Source organism: Dipodomys spectabilis, unplaced genomic scaffold (genome assembly GCF_019054845.1).
Source record: "Dipodomys spectabilis isolate Male_0828 unplaced genomic scaffold, ASM1905484v1 ptg000098l, whole genome shotgun sequence".
Taxonomy (NCBI): domain Eukaryota; kingdom Metazoa; phylum Chordata; class Mammalia; order Rodentia; family Heteromyidae; genus Dipodomys; species Dipodomys spectabilis.
This window is the reverse complement of record NW_024870775.1, coordinates 2,619,344-2,646,404: the sequence shown is the minus strand read 5'-3', so window position 1 is coordinate 2,646,404 and position 27,061 is coordinate 2,619,344. Positions and strand designations below refer to the sequence as shown.

Here is a 27,061-nt window from a genome sequence, read left to right as displayed (position 1 = left end):
ACCTGTGACAAGGGCCAGGTCCACTGCGTACCTCTGCACTCCGCCTAAGTGAACATCCTCATTTGGTGTTCTTGGAATTATGCCTTTGCACTCAGTCAAGTGTGCCTTCAGCATTGCTTATGGAAAACAGTGGTTCCCCAACCATACAGCTCTGACCTAACCTGCAGCCCAAAGTCAAAAAGGATTCCTCGTCACAGACTTAGTGCAAAACCCATCAACAAAAGCATGCCAAGAGTCACTCTTTCTTAAGAAGATGGCACTTAACCCATGAGTGTGAACACTCGATTCAAGTTTTTTTCAATTCCATATTTTCTGTCTCAGAATTCTTTTCCTGATGGAGACAAGAATAAGGGAACACTGGGAAAGGTCTTTTTCAATTCTCTCTCTAAGACAGAAATGTTATCTCAAAAATGTTATTAGAGAGCCAGAACCAGGAGGATGCAAGGGAGTGGTAAGCTTTCTTGCAGTAGTGGTCTACCTTTTCTGGGACTAGATTGGGTTTGCCACAACTCTGTAAGCAGAAGTCAAGGTATTCAAATTTTTAAATACTTAAAAGCACTCATGAAAGACATCCAATGGAGCAGTAGTAATAGTAGTTCCTCCTGTCCAACACAAGACAATCTCAGTAAAATGATACATGAATACAGTAAAATCATCTGCATCCATCCTCAAATGATTTAATTTCTGTTTTCAATCTGAACTTCTGGTTACCTCCCTAACTTGTAGCACTGGAAACTCCTGATTCTCATCCCCAACCTGCACGTGGGGTGATCCTATGTAAACACACCACCCGCTCAGTATGCCTTTAGCCACATCTGGGCATCATCAGGCAAGCAGTGGTCTGGAAGGGTCTATGTGATGCCCCCACAACTGCTCAGTCCCAGAAAGCCAAAAGGCCAAGTTTGGGAGACCTCTCCCTAATCTACAGAGAAAGGTAGAGTCAAGGGAAAAGAAGTCAGGAGGGAGCTGTGCACTGTTGGTTCATACCTGTAATCTGAGCTGCTTAGGAGGTTTAGATCTGAAGATGGCAGTTCAAAGCCAGCCACACCAGGGAAGCTCATGAAACTCTTGTTTTCCAACTGGAAGTGAGTCAATACCAATGAAATGAAGAGTAAAAGAACAATACAAAAACATGTTTCATTGAAAAGTATTTTTCTTTAAAAATTTTTTCTTCTCAGCCGGGCGCTGGTGGCTCACGCCTGTAATCCGAGCTACTCAGGAGGCTGAGATCTGAGGATCACAGTTCAAAGCCAGCCTGGGCAGAAGAGACTGTGAGACTCCTATCTCCAATAAACCACCAGAAAACTGTAGCTCAAGTGGTAGAGTGCTCGCCTTGAGCTGAAGAGCTGAGGGACAGCGCCCAGGCCCAGAGTTCAAGCCCCATGGCCAACCAAAAAAAAAAAAATTCTTCTCCTTTTGTCTTATTTGTTCATTTATCTGTCTTTGGAAATGTGAGAAGGCACAGATAAGATGGGACAAAGGGTGAGCAAATACAGCAGTGGTACTCACTAGACACGATGTTGAAAATAACTATATACCTTGTGGGTGTGGACCAAAGGGAAAAACTGGGAGAGAGTGTAGGAAGGGATGGTATTGTTCAAAATGAAGTGTACTGACCTATGTAACTGTAACTCTTCTGTACATCAACTTTATAATAACAGTAAAACATCATTAAAGAAAGACTATGATGATGTAGTAAGAGATTCAAATCCCTAGGGTGAATATATCAGAGAGGCTAAACTCTAGCTTCACTTTACTTTTGTAGAGGGAGATAATGATACTACCTTTGTGTTTAAAAAAATTATCATATTCTGTACAAGACTCCTCCTGGCTATAGATATATACCCAGTAAATATTAGCAGCTATTAGCCCATTAAACAGTGAGCACCATGAAGTATGGTCTATGTCTACTTTGTTGCCTTTGTTATTTGGAACATTTATAGAGTTATGGAGTTATGATTAACATATACTAAAATAAGCATATTTAAAAGAAAAAAAGGAGAGTGACAAAGGCAAGTGAGCTTGACAAAACACATTATATGCGTGTATAAAAATGTTGTAATGAGCCAGGTGCCAATGGCTCACGCTTGTAATCCTAGCTAATCAGGAGGTTGAGATCTGAGGGTCGCAGGGCAGGAAAGTCCATGAGACTCTTATCTCTAATAAACTATTCAGAAAAAGCCGGAAGTAGCACTGTGGCTCAAGTGGTAGAGTGCTAGTCTTGAACAAAAGAATCTCAGGAACAGTATCCAGACCCTGAATTCAAGCCCTAGAATCAGAAGAGAAAAAAGAAAAGAAATTATATACCAATTTTCTCTCTCTGTCTCTTTTTTCTCTCTCTTTCTCTATATATAGTTTGATTTCTCTCCTTTTTTGAGAATAACTTACTATTTCTTCTGTAGAAGTTCTCTAAGATTAGCCAGGTGTTGGCTTACATCTATAATCCTAGTTACTCAGGAGGCTGCAATCTGAGGATCACAGTTGGAAGTAAACCAGGGCAGAAAAGTTTGTGAGACTCTTATCACCAATTAACTACCAAAAAGCCAGACGTGGAGGTATGTCTTAAGTGGTAGAGTACCAGCCTTGAGCAAAAAAGTGAAGTAAAAGCACAAGCTCTGAGTTCAAGAACCGGTATTGGTACAAACAAATAAAACACTTTCTTAAAATTCTCTGTTGAGACCATATAGTCTTAGAATTATTTTACATTAGACATAAAGTATCATAGCTCATTCAGCTCAGGTTTTCTATGTCTTCCTGGGTCAGATTTATATCTTAAAATTCATGTATTTATTGTAGGTTTTCCAATTTAGGGACATGTTGGGGTTTTCAACATTCCCTAATGATCATTTGTATTGGTTCCTACTTCTGATTTATTTATTTGGGTCTTCTCTTTTTTCTGTGGTTACCCTAGTTAAAGTTTTGTCAAGTTTTTGTGGTGCTTTTTCTTCTCCTTTTCAAGAGTCTTCATTTCAATACTCTTGATTTTTTAGTGTCTATTTCATTAATTTTCTCTGGTCTTTTCTTTCTTTCTTTCTTTCTTCCTTCCTTCCTTCCTTCCTTTCTTTTTTCTGTCATAGGGTTTGAACTCAGGGCCTGAGTGCTGTCTCTGAGTTCTTTGTCTCAAGGCTCATGCTCTACCACTTTGAGCAACAGCTCCACCTCCAGTTTTCTGATGGTTAATTGGAAATAAGAGTCTTATGGATTTCCCCTGCCCAGATGGTTTTGAACTGTGATCCTCAGATCTCAGCCTCCTGAGTAGCGAAGATTACAGGCATGAGCCACCAGTGTCTGGCTGATTTTAGTTTTTATCTTGTTTTTCTAGCTCCTTAAGGGGCAATACATATGTATGTGTGTATGTGTGTGTGTGTGTGTATGTATGTGTGTGTGTATATACATATATGAGGAGATATATATATATATGTATGTATGTGTATATATATAGTTGTTCTACCTCCTGAAAAGTTGTGCTTATAAGCATGAGCAAGCATAACCAGCTACAGGCTCTGAGTTCAAACTCCTGTACTGGAACAAAGAACAAAACTGGAAACATGACCAACATCAAAATATGATACAAAGGGCCTGGGAATGTGGCTCAGTGGTAGAGTACTTGCCTCACATGCATGAAGCCCTGGGCTTGATTATTCAGTACCACATACACATAAAGAATTGGCACTGTGGCTCAAGTGGTAGAGTGCTAGCCTTGAGCAAAAGAAGCTCAAGAACAGTGCCCAGGCTCTGAGTTCAAGTCCCATGACTGGCCAAAAAAAAAGAAAAAAACCAAGATACAAAGCTGTTACAATCAAAACAGTATGATACTGGCATACATAGATGCACATACAACACATATACACATGGAACAGAATAGAGACCCTAGGAATTAATCCATGTATTTTCACACCTGATTTTTTTTTATTTAAATTTTTTTTTGTTGGTCCTGGGGCCTGAACTCTGGGCTGGGGCACTGTCCCTCAGGTCTTCAGTTCAAGGATAGCACTCTACCACTTGAGCCACAGTGTCACTTCTGGCTTTTTCTGCTTATGTGGTGCTGAGGAATTGAACCCAGGGCCTCATGCATGCAAGGCAAGCACTCTACCACTGAGCCACCTTGCCAGCCCTTCTCACTTGATTTTTTGACAAGGTAAAAAAGCACATATGTTAGAGAAAGGAGAATCTCTTCAATAAATTGTGTTAGGAAAACTGGACAGGTACATACATGCACTCTTACCATTACTATATACAAAAATCAACTCAAAAGGATCAAGAACCTAAATTTAAGACACTAAATTATGAACTTGCTAGAAGAAAAAAATTAAAGAGAAATACTTCAAAACCTTGCTATAGGTTATAATATTCTAGATAGAACCCCAAAAACACAGGAACCAAAAATTAATACATAATCTTTAATCACACTAAAAAGTATTTATACATATATTTCTCAAAAGTTTATACAGACAACCCACAAGACCTGAAGAAATGCTAGACTCACTGACCATCAGGGCAATATAAATCAAAACTTATATATCTGGACTCAGCTAACTATTATCAAAAACAGAAAGAAGAACAAATGCTAATCAGGATACAAAAAAAGTAGAATGTTTTTTGCTTTTTGGTTTGGTTGGTTGTAGGGCTTGAACTCTGGGCCTAGGCAATGTCCCTGAGCTCTTCAGCAAAAGGCAAGTGCTCTACCAATTGAGCCACAGTGCGACTTTTGGTTTTCTGGTGGTTAATTGGAGGTCAGAGTTTCATGGATTTTCCTGCCTGGGCTGGCTTTGAACCATGATCCTCAGATCTCAGCCTCCTGAGTAGCTAGGATTACAGGCATGAGTCACTGGTGCCCAGCTGAAAATAGAACTTTTGTACACTGTTAAGGAGAATATAAAATAGTACTGACATTATGGAAATTCCAGGAAAAAAAACTACAAATAGAACTGTCATATGGTCCAGCTATTCCACTATTTGGGTACATATTCAAAGGAATTGAAATAATATGTATGTCTAATAATAAGTATGTAAAGGAGATAGCTTCACACTCAGGTTTATTACAGCACTCACTATAGTGAGTCTATTACAGCACTCACAATAGTCAAGGTATGGGAATGACCAAGATGCCAATTGACAAATAAGTAGCTTTAAAAAATGGTTACAGCCAGTTACCAATGATTCATACCCATCACCCTACCTACTCAAAATGCAGAGATCTGTCTAGCTGCTCTCACAAAAGGATAGAGGGTCCACGAGGCAACCCCATAGTTGCTCTGGGCTCAGCCATCTTTATGTCTGCCAGCCATGCCCCAGTCCTTATCCAGCCAAATAAAAGTTTCCATTTAATAGAAATATTGAAGTCCCTTGGCTTCATTAAAGTGACACTGAATTTAAACATTGTGCCAGAGGCCATAGATTTTACAGAAAGAATCCAGAAAAACCGATGTCTTTTTAAATTTTTTATTTAATTTATTTTTTAATGTTTTTTATTCTCTGTAGATAGTTGTAATCCTTTTTTCTATGGTCATGGTAGATAAAGGGGTTTCAATTCAGCATGTCAACTTGAGAATAATGCATCTTGATCAGTCACCTCTTTCTTATTTTTCATTTATAAATTGCTCACTCTAAACATTCTTCTACCCCCCACCCCTTAATCCAAATAATGATCTGACACTGGATGGGAAAATTCAAAGACAGAGAAAGGACAGGACTTCTTTCCAGCCACATTTGACATAGGTATAGGAAGTTATTCGGAACTCAAAAATGCAATGCTGCAAATACCGTATTAACAAACCCAGGAAGCTTGTGACAAAATATTAATTCTTTTGTATGAAACCTAAGTGCAACAAGGATTTCTGGGAACCACATTCAAGATTGAATACAAGTAACAAGTTTCTTTGGAGTTTCCAACATAAATATTTTTATTTACCTATAAATATTTCATTTACCTTTCTTGCCGGCCAGTATACATTGTTGTCTGATTCAGCTCCATCAAACCCATAGCCAACCACCAGAACTGTGTGGCCCAGGGCAGTGCTGCTGCAGATCAGTTTATAATAAATACCTGGAAAAGAAAACCAAAATTGGGGTGAGAGGCTCCAGAACCTAACACTGTCACAGGAAAATAAGGAAGGCATTTCTAAATTCACCAAAATGACAAACTACAGATAAGACTTAAAAATAGAATCTATTCTTAACAAGGTGGAGGTTTAGCAGAAAGGGTCTGGGAATGTGGCTTAGTGGTAGAGTGCTTGCCTAGCATGCATGAAGCCCTGGGTTCAATTCCTCAGTACCACATAAACAGAAAAATCTGGAAGCGGTGCTGTGGCTCAAGTGGTAGAGTGCTAGCCTTGAGCACAGAGAGGCTCAGGGACAGTACCCAGGCCCTGAGTTCAAGCTCCAGGACCAGCCAGAAAAAGAAAAAAAATAGCAGAAATATAAATCTTTTTCCTATGCTTGCACACGCCCACATGTGTGTGTGTGTGTGTGTGTGCGTGCATGCACACATGCGCACACATGCATGTGTATATATAGGCATTGGGGTTTGAACTCAGGGTCTTACCCTCTCTCTCGGCTTTTTTATTCAATGCTGGCAGTCTACCTCTTGAGAAACACCCTTCACTTCTGGCTCTTTGCTGGATAATTTGAGATGGAGATTTACAGACTTTCTGTCTAGGCTGGTTTATAATCAGCTAGGACTAAAAGTACGAGCCATCAGCATGCCTAGATTAATCAGCATAAATCCTTTTGTAAAAAACTTTCCTAGATGTGTATATGACAATTCTTTAAAAGCTTGTGTGTCTATTTATAGAATATCAGACAAGGAAATCACATAGAACATAAAATCTCTGATATACATCTTTATGACCCAACAACAAATCAATGTATACAATCGATGAAATACCTGTTTTGAATCATTAAATATGGCTGGGTGATGATAGCTCACACCTATAATCCTAGATACTCAGGAGGCAGAGATCTGAAGATGATGATTCAGAGCCAGCCTGGGCAGGAAAATTAATCACAAGAAAACTGGAAGTGGAGCTGTCAAAGTGGCAGAGTTCTAGCCTTGAGTGAAAGAGCTCATGGACAGCACTTAAGCCCTGAGTTCAAGCCCCATGACCAACAAAAAGAAATGTATGCAGTGGGTTATATATGATTCAAGGAATATTAAATATAAACATATACAAATTCTGCACTTATAGTATAGGAAATTGATATACTCAAACATTTACATTAAAATTTAACATACTAAGATCATCAAGCTGATATGTCAAAGAAGTATTGTAATTTTTCTAAATGAATTGTTTTTTTAAAAAAAGAAATGTTTTTCTTTCCTTATAGAAGTGGAATAAGATCACAAACAAGGCCATACTAAGGCTACCAGCACAACTATGTTTATCATAGCATTATTCACCATAGCAAAGGTATGGAACCAAAGATATGGAACCAACTCAGATGCCCCTCAGTAGATGAATGGATCAAGAAAATGTGGTATATATGAAGATCGATAGATAGATAGACAGACAGACAGACAGACAGACAGACAGACAGACAGATAGATAGATATACACACAATGGAATTCTATGCCTCCATCAGAAAGAATGGCAATGCCCTATTTGTTAGGAAATGAAAAGACTTAGGAAAAATTATATTAAGTGAAGTAAGCCAGGCCCAAAGAAACATAGGTCCCATGCTTTCCCTTATTTGCAATAACTAATACATGTGTAGGACAGGTAGAAAATGTCAAAAGCTATGTACATATGACCATATAAGATTATGTTAAGCAAAATGAACCCCAAGATAAGGACACAAATATTTTTTTGCTTGCTATTGTTTCTAATGTATTTATGATATACCATGTGATTTTTTTGTTTCTCTTGTATGTTCCCCCCCATGGTATAATCCGTTTTCACTGTATTTGATGTTGGTGTCCTGCATCCTGTATGTACTAATATTCTAATATTAGTATACTAATATTCTAATATTACTAATATACTAATATTCTCTAATTCGGGGAGGGGAAGGGAAAAAATGCTTAAATTGGGATACAGGTTGACCCACTGTAACAATGAGATGTACAAGACACTATGTTGAAAACGAACTTTACAACTTTGGCGGGAGGGTGGGGGGAGTAGTTGTGGAGGTAGTAGGTGGGAGGGAAGGGATGGTAGGAGAAAAACAAAGGACCAGGCAACAATGCTCAATAGGAAAGGTACTCATTACCTTATTCATGTCACTGTAACCCCTCTGTTCAGTATTTTTACAATAAAAAACATACAAAAAATAGAAGTGGGGGCTGGGAAGGTGGCTCAGTGGTAGAGCGCTTGCCTTGCATGCATGAGGCCCTGGGTTCGATTCCTCAGCACCACATAAGCAGAAAAAAAAAAAAAGCTGGAAGTGGCACTGTGGCTCAAGTGGTAGAGCACTAGCCTTGAGCTAAAGAGCTGAGGGACAGTGCCCAGGCCCAGAGTTCAGGCCCCACGACCAGACCAAAAAAAAAAAAAAAAAAATAGAAGTGGAATGAATAATGCTTCGAATCAATATCAGCAGAGATGAGCCCCATAGTGGACAGAGCCTTCTTACGGCTTTTTCTGGGATTTAGACAACCCCTGTCATTAGCAGCAGAATCCTCATGATTGTACCTGTAGGGTCTTCCTTTCAATGTAAAGCAGGAAGTAACTTGGAATAATGATATGCACATCCTGAGTCATGGGTTAGACACACAACATGCATCAGATTGCATTTTAGGACTTCTCAGTCACTGCTGTTAGATATCTACAAGGAAATGAAATGCTACTGAAAATGAGCTCGAAAATCTTCTGTAAGAGTCTCGGGGCTTCCTGTACATAAAAATTTTCACTTCTCAGCCATGGTGACTCACATCTGTCATAATAACTAGTTAGTAAGCTGAGATCTAATGATTGCGGTTCAAAGCCAGGCTGAGCAGCAATGTCAATGAGACACTTATCTCCATTTAACCAGCAAAAAGCCAAAGGGGAGTAGTAGCTCAAATGACAGCACCCTAGCCTTGAGCAAAAAACCAAGTGTGCTGGGAGCTAGTGGTCCACACCTGTAATCCTAGCTACTCAGCCAGCCCAGGCAGGAAAGCTCATGAGACTCCTATCTCAATTAACCACCAGAACTAGAAGTAGTACTGTTGGCTCAAAGTGGTATAGCACTAGCCTTTAACCAAGCAGCTCAAGGACAGTACCCAGGCCCTGAGTTCAAGACCTATAACCAACCTTCCCAAAATGCCAAGTGAAAGCAAAACATCCTGAGTTCATGCTTCAGTTCTCACAATGGAAAGATGTGATTTTCTGTGACATGGTTTACAAATTTTCATGTTACAAGGAAGCTGTATGGAAATCTCATCACTCAAGCTTACGTTTTCTGTCATCTAGAGTATAAATTCTGAAGCAATTGTCTTATCTCTGAAGTACCAAAAGCTGAGCTGGAATGATAACTATGTAAGAAATTGCATTCATCTCAGCTTCAATATAGATAGGATTCCTCTGAGCCCAGGCCTCCACTGTATTTAACATACCAGAAGGCATACTCATCTGCGCTGTCTCCTCCCCACCCCCCAGCCACCCTGCAGCTACCATTGCCTGGACACCAGGAACAGTCCATGAACATCTGTCTTCTGGAACATCTGTCCTTGTAAGACCCCAGTTGCATGAAGAGCCCAACAAGAATCCTATGTACCCTGAAAAGGGGAAAAAAGACTTCTATTCACCAAAAACAGCAAGACAAGCCAGGTACTATGCTGCTGTAGTCCTAGATATTCATGAGGCTGAGATCTTAGGATCAAGGTTCAAGGTTCCAGCCCAGGCAGGAAAGTCTGTGAGACTTTGATTTCCAAATAATCACCAAAAAAGCCAGAAGTGGAGCTGTGGTTCAAGAAGTAGAGCACTAAGCTTGAGTAGAAAAGCTCAGGGACAGCACATAGGCCCTGAGTTCAAGCCCTAAGATTGGTTTTAAAAAAAAAAAAAAAGAGCAAGACTGACAATAATTCACATAATAGAATGTTTCTTTAATAAGCCAGTGAACTGCGTATCATTTCACTTCACTATTGAAAGCCAAGGACTTCAGTAGTTTCTTGGCTTTCCAGCAGGCAGTGTGAGTGATGAATGTGACACTGTCACACCTGGCCCTTCACAGGAATTATGTAGCCTTCCTCTCTCTTACCCAAAGATTTGGAGATATCTGTGTTTCTATTTTCATAAACTATTCCTCACCTGCCTGAATCCATCAACAGTCTTCAGGGAGAATAAATGGAGTGTTAAAAGCACATCATTTTTTAAAGAATTGAGGAGAGGAAGCAAAGGCCTGAACAATGCATACAACACTCACCAGTCATTGCCAATGTGAAGCCATGCTTCCCTTGGCTGTATTCCCTGTTGTACAGTTCAGTAATCTTCATATTCTTCTCCCATATTGCTCTCTTCTGTAACTTTGTTGTAGAAAAAAACATAACTATGGTCTCTGTCTGTTATAAACCCAACCTACATGCATCAAGTGGACTTACTAGAAAAGATGGAGAGAAAACATAACTAGAATAGCTGTGGACAACTGGAAGCCATTCTTTCTGCACACAGAGCAAGGATGTGTTCATACATGGTTCTCACAATGTGTATCATTAGGTTACTGGCTTGCTAAAACATGGATTCTCAAAAATTGTTCACTTATTATAAACTCCCAGCAGGAAAAACCATTGTCTCCGGAGTCCCTCTGAACACTTTCAATGTTATTCGCCACTGTAGAGTTTCCTATGTTTTTTCTTCCACTGTGTAACCAAAGCGGGATCCAGTGGTGAAGCAGTTAAGGTCATTTCTATGTAAATAATTCCCAGCAAGAGAGCAAGGTCCACACTGCAAAAACTGACAAAAAGAGACAAAAGCAGTTAATGCTTTCTTATTCCCATTTTCAAAATGTAGGTCACCACGGTGAATAAAATCAATGAAACTGAGCCAGGCGCCTGTGGCTCACCCCTGTAATCCTAGCTACTCAGTAGGCTGAGATCTGAGGATCGTGGTTCAAAGCCAGCCCAGGTGGGAAAGTCCGTGAGACTCTTATCTCCAATAAACCACTCAGAAAACCGGAAGGGTTCTGTGTCTCAAGCGGCAGAGTGCATACCTTGAGCTGAAGAAGTGAAGGACAGCTCCCAGGCCCAGAGTTCAAGTCCTATGACTGACAAAAAAAAAAAAAAAAATCAATGGAACTATTCTTTCAAGCATTTAGCAAACACTGTGGAAATGCACACAGCTGTAGTGGATTAAGAGCAGCCATTCCAGAATTCAATTAACTGAAATAGCACATGAAATGGTAGCCAGAAAAATGTGAAGGTGTCTGGTGGTTCAGAAACTTAGTGGAACAACTAGGAAAATAGAACATAGCTACACCAGCATTTGTGCCAATGGTAAGTCAATCATCTAAGCAAAAATTCACCATTGAGCCATATCGGTCCCAAGTAGGGCAAATTCTCAGGAATTTGCCAAGTAGGAATTCTCAGACAACTTCTCCTTGACTGATATACAGCAGCTAGGAGTTATGTTTTGGAAACTCCTTTTTTTCTTTTTGTGCAAGTATTAGGGCTTGAATGCAGGACCTCAAGGACTCACTTGGCTTTTTCCACTCAAGGGTGATACTCTGCCACTGGAGCAATACCCTTACTTCTGGCTTTTTGTTGGTTAATTGGAGATAAGAATCTCATGGGGGCTGGGAAAGTGGCTCAGCGGTAGAGCACTTGCCTTGCATACATGAGGCCCTAGGTTTGATTCCCTAGCACCACATAAGCAAAAATAAAAAAAATGCCAGAAGTGGCACTGTGGCTCAAGTGGTAGAGTGCTAGCCTTAAGCTGAAGAGCTGAGGGACAGCGCCCAGGCCCAGAGTTCAGGCCCCACGACGGAACCCAAACAACAACAAAAAGAATCTCATGGGCTTTTCTTCCCAGACTGGCTTCAAACAACAGTCCTCAGAGCTCACCCTCCTGAGTAGCTAGGATTGCAGATCTGAACCTCTAGTGCATGGCTGTTAGAGCCTTTTTCTTTCTTTTTTTGTCATGGGGCTTGAACTCTGGACCTGGGTGCTGTCTCTGAGCTCTTCAGCTCAAGGCTAGTGCTCTACCCCTTTAAGCCACAGCGCTACTTCCAGTTTTCTGGTGGTTAATTGGAGGTAAAAATTTCATGGACTTTCCATTCCAGGGTGGCTTTGAACTGCGGTCCTCAGATCTAAGCTTCCTGAGTAGCTAGGGTTACAGGCATGAGCCACTGGCATCCGGCTTAGAGCCTTTTTTTTTTTTTTTTTTTTTTTGGTCTATCCTAAGTCTTGAACTCAGGGCCTGGACAATGTCCTTGAGCTTCTCTCTGCTCAATGCTAGCTAGCACTCTATCATTTGAGTCACAGCGTCACTTCTGGCTTTTTCTGTTTACGTGGTACTGAAGAATCAAACCCAGTACTTCATGCATGCTAGGCAAGCACTCCAGCACTAAGCCATATTCCCAGCCCCAAGCCACTCTTTTTTTTTTTTTTGTCAGTCGTGGGGCTTGAACTCTGGGCCTGGGCGCTGTCCCTCAGCTCTTCAACTCAAGGCGAGCGCTCTACCACTTGAGCTACAGTGCCACTTCCGGTTTTCTGGTGGTTTATTGGAGACAGGAGTCTCATGGTCTCTCCTGCCCGGGCTGGCTTTGAACCATGATCCTCAGATCCCAGCCTCCTGAGTAGCTAGGATTACAAGTATGAGCCACCAGCGCCCGGCTCCCAAGCCACTATTAATGAAACCTCCTAAGTGAAACCTTTCATCAGGCCCTCCTTAGAAAAAACTGGCAAGGATGTCACCACTAGTTCCTCTAGATCACTCTTATGACAATCCTCCAACAAAGTACTCAACCAGCATGACCAAGACACTGGAAGTCAGAGCCAGCATTGTTGCTATCTGGACACTAGCAGACAGTGGCCTAGTTCCAAGCTCAGGCCTTGGCCAGGTCCTCCATGTAGTAGGCTGGTTGTGACATGGATAGGAGTGAGCCAATGCCCCCTGTACAGTACAGTTTGGACTGGAAGGTGCTACCTAGTGGTGATGAGCAGAACCATGCCCCCTGTTGGCACAAGAGTATGAACATGGCAGCCCAGTGGGCAAGAGGCAGCTGACTTCACCCTTCCAGCCAGTTCCAGTCTAATGTGACTGGGACCATAATTACCTGTGACCCCTCAAGGCTCTTGGAGCCTCTTTGGATTCCCAGCTCTACCTCCTTCACTTCCTCTCACCAAGGCTGAAGAGGTTGGAAGATGTTCTCATTCAGGGTGGGGGATTCTCTTCTCATTCTTCACTATATCTCTTTCTGGGTCCCCTCTTCTATTCTATGTCCCCAATGTGCCACCACTGTACCTTAAGCTCACTTTGGGTGGCAGCAACTGCATGGTTGCCCTCCACAAATTCAGCCCTCTAGAGGTCACTGAGGTCCAAGGGGTTGGTCCAGATAACACTTGGGATTTAAAGCCCCAATTTGAGTTAAATGCGTTATACTGCAAACTGACGTGTTGAATGGCAGCCCTTTGTACCATTGCTTAAAGATAATAAAAATATAATTAAGAAAGAAAGAGGCACTAGCAGCCCATGCCTATCATCCTAGCTACTCATGAGGCTGAAATCTGAGAATTTCAAAGCCAGCCGGGGCAGGAAAGTCCATGGCAGTCTTATATCCAATTAAGCACCAAAAAAAAAAGCCAAAAGTGGAGCTACGGCTCAAGTGGTAGAGTGCTAGCTTTAAGGAAAAAAGTAAAAAACAAAACAAAAACTCAGAGACAGCCCCAGGCCCTGTATTTAAGCCTCAGTACTGGCACAAGAAAGAAAGGAAGGAAAATGGGTCCCAATCTATGACCCTCCCTTTGCAGACTTCCCCCACTATAATGGCTGCATCATCAATTGGGCTGGACCCATGTCTTGGCTGTGGGACTCCAGGCACAAACTGAAAATAGGTTCCAAACTAGGCAAAGGTTTTGAGGAGGATAGGGTTAACAGGAAACTGGAGAAAGGCATGCGGAACACCCAGTCCTCACCCGCTCCCCTCCTTGGGGGTAAGGATGTTAGATTTCACAAGTAGTCTGAGAGTACACCTGGTATACCTGCGGGGGGGGGGGGGGGGGGGGGGTGTAGGGGGGGTGTAAGGGGGGGGGGGAAAGTATGGCAAAACAAGTGTACTGCTAACCCTGTGTGCAATTTCAGTCATAGTTCCCTTTTCCTTTTCTTTTTCAGGGTTTGGTTAAACCCTGGATTGCTGTAAATTTTAGTCTAGGGTTTCCTGTTTAATTTACAGGTAAAGTGGACGGGGGGGGCAAAGAAGTCAGACTCTACTGATGAATAATCAGGGTGAAAGCAGCTGGATTTTTACAAGATCTGCTTTGGAAGACAAATTCCATTATGATGATGAGACAGACCAGCTTAGGAGGGAAAAGAAGCTGGCTGGAGGGTGGCGAGGGGTCTCCGGAGACTGAGGTGCTCTGGAGTGCCTCCTTCCCTGTTTCCTACTCAGCGATTCCGCCTCCCCCCATCTCCACCACAACCCACAGAAATGAGTTGTTTACACAAAACTTCAGGTAGGAAAAAATGACAAAAATGACCAAGAAATGTGAATCTTTTCTACTCCCCCCTGTGTACCTTTTGTATTTAATGCTACTTAGTCTCCTACTTGACTGGATTTAAGAAATTTGGATTTAAAAAATAGAAAATTTACAAAATTTCAGTAATGTTATGTTCAATTTTCTCCAGTCTCCTACTTGACTGAATTTAAGAAATCTGATTTGTGGCATTTCCTGGTGGAATGTAAGCTACAGAAGCATGGTAAAGATGTTAGATAATGGTGCCAAGCCAGCCCAGGCAGGAAAGTCTGTAACTCTTACCTACAATTAACCACAAGAAGACCAGAAGTGGTGCTGTGGCTCAAAGTGATAGAGCACTAGCCTTAAACTAAAAAGCTCAGGGATAATACCCAGGCTCTGAGTTCAAGCCCCATAACAGACAAAAAAAAGTATTTTAGATAGAAGAATATTCATATATAATATTTATTTAGATATTATTATTTATTTATATATTGTTGTATAGTTATGTATATTGTTATTGTTTTATATATTATAATTAACATTAGTTCTTGTAATTGAATGAGAAACATAAATCCAGAGAAACATTAAATTGACATTTTTCTAATGACAATTTTCTAAATTGTACAACATAGTTTTTAGGAAAAATATCATCATGTCCTTCCCTCAGTATGTTTTTTTATGCATATTTGGCTTCTTTTACTTACAAACATGGAGCCCCGGTGCATTTCTGTTCATATGCATTTTTCTACTTATGTTGAACTGATAACCTCTCTAGAAGCACAATAAGATCTGTGCTATTTTCTCATTTTGATGAAACATAGATTGCATAAAAATCACTTTTGCTATGTGCCAGTCCCAGGGCTTGAATCCAAGACCTTGTGTTCTTACTTGGTTATTTTCCTCCAGGCTAGTACTCTACCACTTGATCCACTTTCAGCTTTTTGCTTATTAATTGGAGATTAGAATCTCACAGACTTTTCTGCCTGGACTGACTTCAACTGTGGACCTCAGATCTCAGTCTCTTGGGTAGCTAGAATTGTAAGTGTGAGCCATTGGTGTCCAGCAAAAATCACAACTTGTACCCACTTTGAGGTGGCCAGTCCAATAGCATTGGGACATCCTCACTGTTATGCGGCTGCCACCACCACAGATTTCTAGAATGTTATCCGCAGCTGAAACTGAGCTCCATTCTCTCTTATCCAAAACCAGCAGCCACCATCCATTCTAGCTTCCATCTGACTGAACTTGACTACTGCTATAGGGTGAATATTTGTCTTGCCCAAATTCAGGTGGATTTTGCAATAGTATTAAGAGATGGGAGCCCTAAGACATGAGTAGTCCCAGTGAAGCATGAGTCTGAATATTCTTGCCTTCTATAGTTGAATAGTCTGAGTTGTATGTTTTCACCTGAATAGCCATTTCAAAGTGCCATAGTGAGTCTCAATAGGTGCATTCTACCACTACATGAGACCTAGGTAAGCTTGTCTCACAGAAAGGAGTGTTCTATTTCTTGGTCAAGATGCACAACTCCCAACAGTTCTCATTATCACTTCTATTGTCTTCCTTTCCTTCTGTCTAACCAGGAGAAGGATGTTGACAAATGTCCCAACCACACAGGAGCATCATTTGGAAATGAAGCAAATGGATAACAGGTATATGACGTTGCTTCACCAGGCAGATAATGTTTCACGCTTCAGACATGTATGTAGGCATTATTCAGTATGTAGGCATTATTTCCTCTTGTTGCTGAAAGGGCTTCTTTTGAAAGCCAATGGCTAAAGGCAGACCCTTCTTATGAGGGCCAAAATTGCTTCTTTAGTTCAAGTAACCACAAACTACTACCAAACTCATAGCAGTTGACAAACAAAAGATGAAGCAGAACACTAAAGCCAGTGAATAAAAACAAGATGAAATGTGTATAAGCTTATTACATAAATAGGATATTTCATAACAAGGCTGTGACCCAGAAGTAAGAAAATATGAAAGGTAACAACTGAAAAAAGGTAAAGAAGAAAGAATGTGGAAGGTAAAGAGGAAAGAAAGAAGGTATAGGAATTTAATACCTTGTAAACAGTACAGTATCTAAAGACGGGATCAATAACCACCAACAGGGCTTTATGTTAAAAACCCCAGCTTCTGAACATCTAACCTACAGCCTTACATGACATAGAAATAAAGTATTCCTTGTCATGTTATACAAGCCAAAAAAGAACCTATGTGACCTCATCCCTGAGATTTAGTGTAAACCCCACACACAGAGAAAGCCTCTCAAGTATGACTCCTAATTAAATAGTGCACACTACCACATGAATGCATACTTTTGCTTTATAATAAAATACAAGTTCAGGCCTCAAGCACTTGCTTAGCATATTTGCTCAAGGCTGGTGCTCTACCACTTTAGCCATAAGTTTGGGGATTTTGCTACCTAATTGGCTTGTTTGATGACTAATTGGAGATAAGATTCTTATAAACTTTCTAGCTGACTTCTAGCTCCGAACCTTAGACTTCAACTTCCTGAGTAGCTAGAATTACAGGCACTGGCACTGGCCCAGATGCAAATGTTATAGCCAACAAATGGTTGTATATTTTTAAAAAATTAGTATACATTAATAGGAGGGAGTTTTATCATGCTAATTCTATAGATATGTACGGTGTACTTTCAACACTTTTACTCTCCATTATATTCCCATGCTCCCTTTTCAATCAGTGTTTGGTGGGGTTCATTATATCTTCGTGTTTGTATGTGTATATGTGTAAAATGTGGTTTGATTTTCTTCATCCCTCAGTATCCCTGTACTTGCAAACCCCTCCACAGACCATTCTCCTTTTACATGTCCCATTATTATTGTTCTTATCATCATCCCTGCCACTAGTATTGTCCTTCTCCCCCAATGTTAGCCTGCTACTCAGGAGTCATCACTGTCACACAAATTCCCCTCACAATATTTAGTCTATGGGAAGCATGCTGTTATCCTGCAGCTAGATCTGCCCGTCTGTCCCCAGGGTCATCTCTAGATTGTAGTGACCTCAGTTTCCTCTCCACTCTGAAGACTCAGGATTGAACCTATCTCTTGTCAATTTTCTCCATGCTTTTCAGCTGTTCCCTGATCCCTTTCTCTCTCAATTCTCAATACTTTCTTTCTCTTCTTTTCTGACTCAAATGGAAAAGATTTCTATTCTGCCATCCTCCTATCTTGTGTGTGTGTGTGTGTGTGTGTGTGTGTGTGTGTGTGCATGTGCATGCATGCCTGCCAGTCCTGGGGCTTGAACTCTGGGTCTGGGCCCTGTCTCTGAGCCTTTGTGCTCAAGGCTAGTGTTCTACCACTTGAGCCATGGGTCCATTTCCAGCTTTTTGGTAGTTGATTGGAGAGAACAGTCTTCTTGCCCCAGCTGGCTTTGAACTGTGATCATTAGATCTCAGCCTCCTGAGTAGCTACAGGAGCCCAGCTCAATAGTTATCTTTAAAAAATATTTTTATTTGCTTTTATATACCAGAGTGTCTTACATAAAATCTGCACAGAGCTGGGCACCAGTGGCCCACACTGGTAATCTTAGCTACTTAGGAGGCTGAGATCTAAGAACTGTGGTGCAAAGCCAGCCCAGGGAAAAAAATCTGTGAGACTCTCTTCTTCCAGACTGGAGACTGTGAATCAAGTGGTAGACACCAGCCATTATCAAAAATGCCGACATGTATACAGAAAAAAATATCTGGGAAACAGTACTCAGCTTATGTATGGGGGGGTACATTCTAAGACATTTTTATACAAATAGTTCTGTTCTCTCTTTACATATACATATATATTTACAATAAAATTTAATTGTAAATAAGGCCCAGCAAGAGATCAACAGCAGTCACTCATCGTCCTGGAATAAAGGAGAGTGACTGCACAAGGTACATCTTATTACATAGGACGGCACACAATTGAAACTTTGTGAACTGAAGTGAATTAACTTGAATTTCTGAAAATTCTCATTTAGTATTTCCAGACTGCGCTTGATGGTGAGTCAATGGAAGTCTGGAAAGCAAACCAAGAAAAGGCAGTACACTTGAATTTCTAACTAAAGGAAACACCTACTCCTTCTCATCATATACCACTACCATTTCTCTAAGTCTGTCGAGCTAAATTATGTTGAACTACATTAAAAAAGCCAGGGCATTTAAAACAGAAGGAAAAAAAAAAACTACCACTACATTTGAAATAAAATGTATTTTAACGTATTTTTTTCAACATACTTTCAACCAATATAAATTCAATAGTCAGTCATCGGAGATGCATTAACATAGAGGTGTTTTAGAGTAGTAATTGAAGTATTTCGGATATTTTACTATAGTAAACAAGTCTCAGATTGAGAGCACAATGATCCAAGTGTAGATCCCACCCAGTCAGGTTGAAGGTGAAGTCCCTCCTCTGAGCATCTCTCTCCAGACTAGTTCTTCCTGATCATGGTCCAGCTGCTCACACAATGGGGTAAATGGCTAATGAAGCGATTTCACAGCTGCTGTTCCGATCTCTGGCAATCTTTATGTAGCCATTTATGCCCCAATGTTCACCCCAGCTGAAAGAAGAGCAAGTTTTTCATTTATAGAAATGGTTAAAGTACAGTGGCCTCATTAACAGTGACATCTGATTTAAACACTGTGTGGACACCACAGACTCGGCAGAAAAAAAACAGGAGATAAAGTTGTTATTGTTCTTCATTTACAAGTGGGTGCCTACAAACATGCATTTAACTTCAACCCCTGAATGTAAAAAATTCCCGTATAAAGGACTGAAAATTTTAGATACAGGGAAAAAATAAGTTTTGTACTTTTAGTATCTCTGGTACCAAAGTAAAAACTCTCTCAGACTCTCGATATAATGACATAAATACAATATCAATAGCCCTAGAAAGTTTGCAAAAAAAAATTAGTGTTACAATCAGACATTAGTACTTATGCGTTTAACCTAAGTGAGACACCGGTTTCTAAGGCCTATATCCAAATCAGGACCACACACACAATTCCCTTTTGATTTTATTTATTTATTTTTTTGTCGGTTGTGGATCTTGAACTCTGGGCACCTGCGCTGTCCCTCAGCTCTTCAGCTCAAGGCTAGTGCTCTACCACTTGAGCCACAGCACCACTTCTGGTTTTCTGAGTAGTTTATTAGAATAGATAAGAGTCTCAGAGTTTCCTGCCTAGTCTGGCTTTGAACCACGATCCTTAGCTCTCAGCCTCCTGAGTAGCTAAGATTATAGGGGTGAGCCACCAGTGCCTGGCTCCCTTTTGATTTTGAGATATGATTTTTTTTCTTTTGGCAATTTCTACCTCTTCTACCAGAACAGGTCTTTCTAGGGCCTCCGTTGAGCTAAAAACCCAACAAGAGCCACAGTGACCCTAAAAAGAGAATGAAAGACTGTCAGTCACAAAACAAAGAGCAAGACTGATTACCATTGCACAGCTAAACACTACAAACCAGGGCACTACACATACACAATCAGCCAAAGCTCAGAAGGGAAGTCATCTGGGCTTTCCTGCGGGCAGTTGAAGGGACAAATGTGACACTGACACACCTACCTTGTCCTTCACAGGAGGCAAGCAGCCTTTCTCTCTCTAATCTACAGACTTGGGGATATCGCCAACCGGAGATTCTTGGGGTTTTCCCTGCCTCACAGTGTTCGGAATTAGGAGGCCGTTTGCTCTTGCTCTAAATTCTTCCTTGGTCTTCAAGGAAAAGAAAAGTAAACATTGTAAAGCAAGATGACGTTGTAAAGAACTGAGAGAGCAAGCACAGAGCTAAACAATGCACAAGACACTCACCAAGTCTGCAAATTGGTTCACTCCCATGGTGAAGCTATGTTTCCCTTGGCTGTATTCCTCATTGTGAAGTTCAATCATTCTCACAGTCTTCTCCCATATTGCTCTCCTCTGTCCTTCTTCACTCTACAAGTACAAGTGATGGACTCTCTTTCTACTTAAAACCCAACCCTGGTTCACCAAGAGGATTTTCTGACAGAGATGGAGAGAGACCATGGCCTGATGGCTTTGTACTTCTGGAAGTCATTCTCTATAGTCAGAGAGAACACGGATGTCCACCCACATTCTATGGTGCCTGTTCTGGTTATTGCCTTTTTAGGGTTGGCTTCTAGCTACCCTCTGGATGTAGGATCACATCAGCAAGCAAAAAAATCTCTCTGGGGTCCCTCTAAATACTCCCTGTGTTACCCACCGAGCTGTAGGTTTTATTGTATTCCATCTTCCACTCCTCCCATTGTGCATCCAAACTGTGGTCAAATGTTGGAGCAGTTGAGGCCATTCCCAGGCAAAGGATTGCCAGGAGGAGAAGAGTATTTGTGGGTTTAAAAACAAAAACCTAGAAAAGGAAAAGAAATGACACTAATGTTTTTTTAAAATGCCTTCTTATTTGCAGAAAAATTAAGTCAACAGTCACGGAATTAACATTTTTAACCTGGGACTAAGCATAGCGGCTCATGCCTGTAATCCCCAACCACATCGTGGGCAGCAGTTACAAAGCCAGCCCAAGCAAATAATCTTAGCTCCCCATCAAATCAATAGCAAGTAAAGGTAATTTATGCCTGAAATCCCAGCTATGCAAGAAGTATAAGAGAAGGATTGTGGTTCAAGGTCAGCCCTGGGCACAAATGAGACCCAATCTGAAAAATAACTCAAGCAATAAAAAGGAGGTGAAAGCCAGGAGGGGCCCGTGGCTCGTGCCTGTATCCTAACCACTTAGGAGTCTGAGATCTGAGGACTGCAGTTCAAAACCAGCCAGGGCAGGAAAGTCCATGAGACTCTTATCTCCAGTAAACTACTCAGCAAGCTGGAAATGGTACTGTGGGCTCAAATGGTAGAGCTCTAGCCTTGAGCACAAACAAGCTCAGAGAAAGTGCCCCGGCGCTAAGTTCAAACCCCAGGACTGGCAAAAAAAATAATGAAGTAGCGGCTGGAGCTGAGACACGGTGCGGAACACCTGCCTAGCAAGTCTAAAGCACTGATTTCAAACTCCAGTATCACATATACATCTTTCATTTAACCAAGTGAAAATGTTTGGCCAAGCTTCCAAAATCAACAACCTAGGAACTAGGTTAAAGCAGTCTGATTAGCTTCAGAAAACACCAACGGTGTACCCGGTGGTTCAGAAACAATATCTAGGAAATTTGGATGCAATTGGTACAGATTTTGTTCCAAAAGCATGAAGATCAACCAATCAAAATTACCCATGAGGAATCTGATCCTAAATTGGGGTCCAGGATACTCCAAACAGTCCGAAGACCACCTAACACTTTCTTCTTGGCTAATCTACAGCAGAAGCTGAGCTGCTATCTTAGGACCTCTCATTCCGGAATGAAACTTTTCTGGATTTCTCTTTCTAGAGAAACTGGGAAGGACAATCCCACACTGGCAGTTCCACACTGGGAATTGTGCCTCCAACATCTTTCCCTCCATGCCTAATCCAGAAACAGGGGCAAGTGGTCAAGTTCCTGAAAGCCAATCAGCAGATTCAGTGTGTGGAAAGCAGCTGACCGGCAGCTCCCATTGCCGGGTGCTTGGCCCTCCATGCTGAGCTGCGTGGAATCGGGCCAAGTCCGTGCCACTTGTTCCTCCACTCTGCCCATACCAGGTAAGACCAGAAGATTTTAGATGCTTCGTGTTAGCACAAGAAGCTAAGTAAGGTTGCTGCGGAGGAGGCGGGGGGAGGGGGAGAGCATGGGTTTGGCTGACCACTCCCATCTGATAGATTTGGACTATTTTACAAGCTTCTGAAATAGTCTCAGGGACCCCCCAATCACCCTCCCTGCTCCCACACACCAAAGAGAAACAGGAAGATGTTCTTATTCCTTACTCTATGTTCCATATATCCTAGGTCTCCTCAGTCTCAGTCTCCAATGAGCCTTGATCAGCAAGGGTCACTCACCCCGGGTGGCAGCAGCTGCACAGGTAACCCCTACAGATTCAGCACTTCAGGGGTAGATGAGGTCTTAGGATCTGACCCAACCTTTAAAGCCTCAGTCCCTGGCCTGGCCAGGCCCACCCCTGCTGCTCTAGGATTGGCTAGGTTAGTAACTGGCAGGAACTTCTGATGGTGGATCTCGGGTTTGCAGTCCCACCCATGCGTGGGTGTGGCTGTCTCTGTAATTGGAGGAGTTGAGCCAGAAGCTCCTTCCAGAGGGAGGAATGGAGGAATGGATCCAGCCGGGAGGGAGAGCTTGCACCAGCCTACCTGCTCAGTGCGCCTGGCCTAGCTCAGGAAGAATTAAGTTTACAGCTAACCTTGGGTGGACTTCAGCCAAATCTTGCTTTCCCTTTAACCCTTGGGTACTTTGTTAGTTTGGTTTTGTTGTTAAAAATCTGGAGTGCTGGCTGGCACCAGTGACACACGCCTGTAATCCTGACGGTTTAGGAGGTTGAGATCTGAGGATTTATGTTGGAAGCCAACCCTGACAGGAAGGTAAGACTCTTACCTCCAATTAACCACCAAAAAACCAGAGTGGAGGTCTGGCTCAAGTGATAGGGCACTAAATTTAAGCACAAAAGCTCAGGGACAGTGCCTAAGCCCTGATTTCAACCCTTCTCTGTCTGTCTGTCTCTGTCTCTCTGTCTTTCTGTCTCTCTGTCTCTCTCTTTCTCTGTCTGTCTGTCTGTCTGTCTCTCTCTCTCTCTCTCTCTCTCTCACACACACACACACACACACACACACACACACACACACATACACACACACAAATCTGGAGTGCTGTGAGCCAGCATTGTAATCTGGTGGTTCATGTTTACTGCTAAAATAAGGTAAAGACAAAAGAAATCAAATCCCATAGATGAATTCTGTTTGGGTCTAAGAATGGTCTGTGGTGAGGTTTTACTACAATCTGCTAAGAAAGACAAAGTCCAAAACAATGTTGAGAAGGGCAAAGGTCAGCCGAGCTTACTGGGGGAAGTGGATCCTCCCACTTTGGGAGTGAAAGATTTCTTGTCTTCATTCAGGAAGTCCCCCTCCTGCCAAACCTTCAGCACAACTGTGACGGGAGAGATTGGGGGAAAAGACAGAGGGAAATAATATTGTACTTCATTAATATAAAAATGGTCAGATGGAAGTTGGAAGCAGAAAAGAATTAGCAAGGCAGTTAAGCTTCCCTCCATTTAAATGCTAAGTGGGGCTATTTAAAACTACCCTCGGCCTTGAAATGGTGAAACTTGTGCTCTCTGTAGGGACAGTGAGGTGGAGGCTTCTCAGAGGAATGAAGTTCTACAACTCACCTATTGTCAGGCCCCTGGGTTTTCAGCTCTTATCTCTGTATTTTCGATAGACCTAGAGAATTCTTTGAGTCTTTAAGTCCAGTTGAGTCTTTAACTCTTGTTTCCCTCTGAGGAGCCAGATTGTTTTTCTCTCTCCCTAGTTAACTCTGTTAAACAAAAATAAACCCTTGCTAATACTTCAATTTCGTGAGTGTCTCCCGGCATGAGACAACCTGAAGTTCTTTTCTTATGTGGGTCTGAAGGACCTGTGGTCCTGTTGGGAACGGGAAGCTGAGGGAAGTCCATCTAGTTCAGATTTGGCGCTCTCACCTCAGCACCGGTGGGCTGGCTGAGTTCCAGTCCCCGCCAAGGAGCCAAGACTTTCACTACCTTCTTTCAGAGTTCCTTTCACTTTTAAACAATACTCTGTGTACCTTAAGCATGTTTTAGCCTTTTATCTGCATGGCTTAGTGATAGAGTGCTTTCCTAGCATACATGAAGCCCGGGGTTCGATTCCTCAGTACCACATGAAAAGAAAAAGCCAAACCTGGTGCTGTAGCTCAAATGGTAGAGTGCTAGCCTGAAGCAAAAGAAGCTCAGGGACAGTGCCTAGGCCCTAAGTTCAAGCCCCAGAACTGGCAGAGAGAGAGAGAAAGAGAGGGGGGGGGATTTTTGAGAGCTACTTTATTTTTCTAATCTGCATTATGCTTTCATCTCTTCTTGCAATGAATTTAAGAAATATACTTTATAGCCGGGCGCTGGTGGCTCACACCTGTAATCCTAGCTACTCAGGAAGCTGAGATCTGAGGATCTCGGTTCAAAGCCAGCCCGGGCAGGAGAGACAGTGAGACTCCTATCTCCAATAAAACCACCAGAAAACCGGAAGTGGCGCTGTGGCTCAAGTGGTAGAGCGCTCGCCTTGAACTGAAGAGCTGAGGGACAGCGCCCAGGCCCAGAGTTCAAGCCCCACGACCGACAAAAAAAAAAAAAAAGAAGTACTTAGTGTAAAATCTCCCAGATATGTGGAAATACACATTTAATTTATATTTATATAATTTATATTTATTTATATTATATATTTATAAACAGATACATTTATGTCTACAAATATGGACAGTTAGCTGTTTGTTTGTTTGTTGTTTTTGTCATGGGGCTTGAACTCTAGGCCTGGGTGCTGTCCCTCAGCTCTACAGCTCAAGGTTAGCACTCTACCACTTGAGCCACAGGGCCCCTTTTGGTTTTCTGGTGGTTAATTGGAGGCCAGAGTCTCATGGGCTTTCTTGCCTGGGCTGGCTTTGAACCGCGATCCTCAGATCTAAGCCTCCTGAGTAGCTGGGATTACAGGCATGAGCCACTAACGCTTGGCAGATAGATATATTTATATATGTTTCTGATGTTGGGAGCTGACAGTAAAGCTCAAAGGTCATCTTGACCGCGTGCTAGCTTAAAGGCACGTACAAGGAACTGGCTTACTTAAAAGACACCAGGTGCCCAGGAATTAATTGAACTGCTTCGGACATTTCTAACTGGTAGGACTGATGTTTACTACTGTGCTAGGTGGGGATGTGAGGTAACTGGGACAGGCTCTTGGATCATGCACAAGGGCCCTCCCTATCCTTGTCTGGTGAATCTTGCCCCCCAGACTTGCCTGGAACCCCCTGTGTAGCCAATGCTATCCTTACCAATGTAATCCTGTTAAAACAACCTTTTCCCTCCTCTGTAAAGGATAACTAACTGGGAGGTGGGTCTGCCATTAAAACAAAAAAAAAGGGGGGAATCTGTGGAGCACATGGGCAGCAAAGATGGCACTGGGAGGGGGTTGAGTGGGCAGAGCCCAATTGATCTTCCGATCAGTGCCTAACCAGCCCGTGAAGGCTCTGGTGAATGATAGGGTGTGACCTTGACAGTGATTGGTTCCTCTTCCTCCCTTGCCATGCCACCCGCCCTTTTTGTCTTTAAAAAGGGCTGCTCTCTGTTAATAAACAAGTTTTCTACCTGCTGGATTTGGCTCCTCCCTGTGTCTGAGTGCCTCCCGGGCTGAGGGAGGCTGAGCACCGCACTTACCTTTCCTCGGACCCCGTCTGTCTTTCGTGGGACGGATGAAGACCCAACATGTTTCTATATTATATTATATACTTTTATAAAAGATATAAATAAATATTTACATTTAGATAGAAACATACACTATTCTGGGCTGGGAAGGTGGCTCAGTGGTAGAGCACTTGCCTTGCATGCATGAGACCCTGCGTTCGATTCCCCAGCATCACATAAGCAAAAAGAAGAAAAAAGCTGGAAGTGGCACTGTGGCTCAAGTGGTAGAGCACTAGCCTTGAGCTGAAGAGCTGAGGGACAGCACCCAGACCCAGAGTTCAGGCCCCACGACCAGACCAAAAAAAAAAGAAAGAAAGAAACATACACTATTCTAAGAGCTCAGAGGCAGCTTGCCAATTAAAACCCTGCCCTGTGTCCCTACCAGTTTACAAAAATCTGGTAAGTTTTTATTTCCCTGATGCTGTATTGTTTTCCTGATGTGACAAACGAATTCCTGCCCCAGTTGCAACATCTGGTTACACTCCTTCTCCGAATGTGACTCTCCCCCAAATTCCTATAGTCCATGTAACCTCTTCATAACACTTCTTGGAACTGACTCTCCCCCCAAATTCCCATAGTCTATGTAATGTGACCCATGTGACTGTCCCCTAAAATTTTGTTTAAATTCCGCTCACACCAGTCCACAGCCGCTGCTTCCATTCTTGCTTTGATCAACCCAGAAGGTCTGACCCACAATAAAGCCTTGAGCCCGTGGGTCACTTGTCTCTCATTACTTACAATTATATAATGTAGATATATATGCTTAAACTTTGTCATTTTTCCAATTACATAAAAACCATTTTCTTTTCTTTTCTTTCCTTTTTTTTTTTTTTTTGGTTAGCCATGGGGCCTGAACTCTGGGCCTAGACGAGGTGTCTCAGCTCTTCAGCTCAAGGCTAGCCCTGAGGAATTGAACCCAGGGCCTCAGGCATGTGAGGCAAGCACTCTACCACTGAGCCACCTTCCCAGCCCCAAAACCATTTTCATTATACAAAATTCTTTTTTCTTCTGGTCTTTTCCCACAGTAACATTTTCTATACATAGTTTGGCTTCTTTGATTAAAAACAAATGGAGTCATAGTAGATTCCTATTCCTGTTTATTTCTTTGCAAGGTTAAATTGATGACACATCCAAAAACACAATAAAATCTATG

The 27,061-nt window shown here is 42.0% G+C and overlaps 1 protein-coding gene across 2 annotated transcripts in view; it reads right to left on the bottom strand.

The window, feature by feature from the left end:
* The window catches only part of LOC122113659 (procathepsin L-like), a 42,101-nt gene extending 19,530 nt beyond the window's left edge, over positions 1-22,571 (bottom strand). The window contains exons 1-5 of one of the 2 annotated variants that reach the window (XR_006148459.1): positions 22,502-22,562; positions 20,795-20,938; positions 20,386-20,508; positions 20,143-20,289; positions 18,775-19,142 (exon numbers count right to left, since the gene is read on the bottom strand). Coding sequence is in view for 1 of the 2 variants with exons in the window: in XM_042686719.1 (XP_042542653.1) it covers positions 20,795-20,938; positions 22,430-22,441 (156 nt within the window). In the remaining variant the exon portion in view is untranslated. Of the gene's footprint in view, positions 1-18,774; positions 19,143-20,142; positions 20,290-20,385; positions 20,509-20,794; positions 20,939-22,429 lie in introns of those variants that run through there. The other variant, XM_042686719.1, reaches the window with a different exon arrangement.
* Between the last annotated feature and the right edge of the window lie 4,490 nt (positions 22,572-27,061).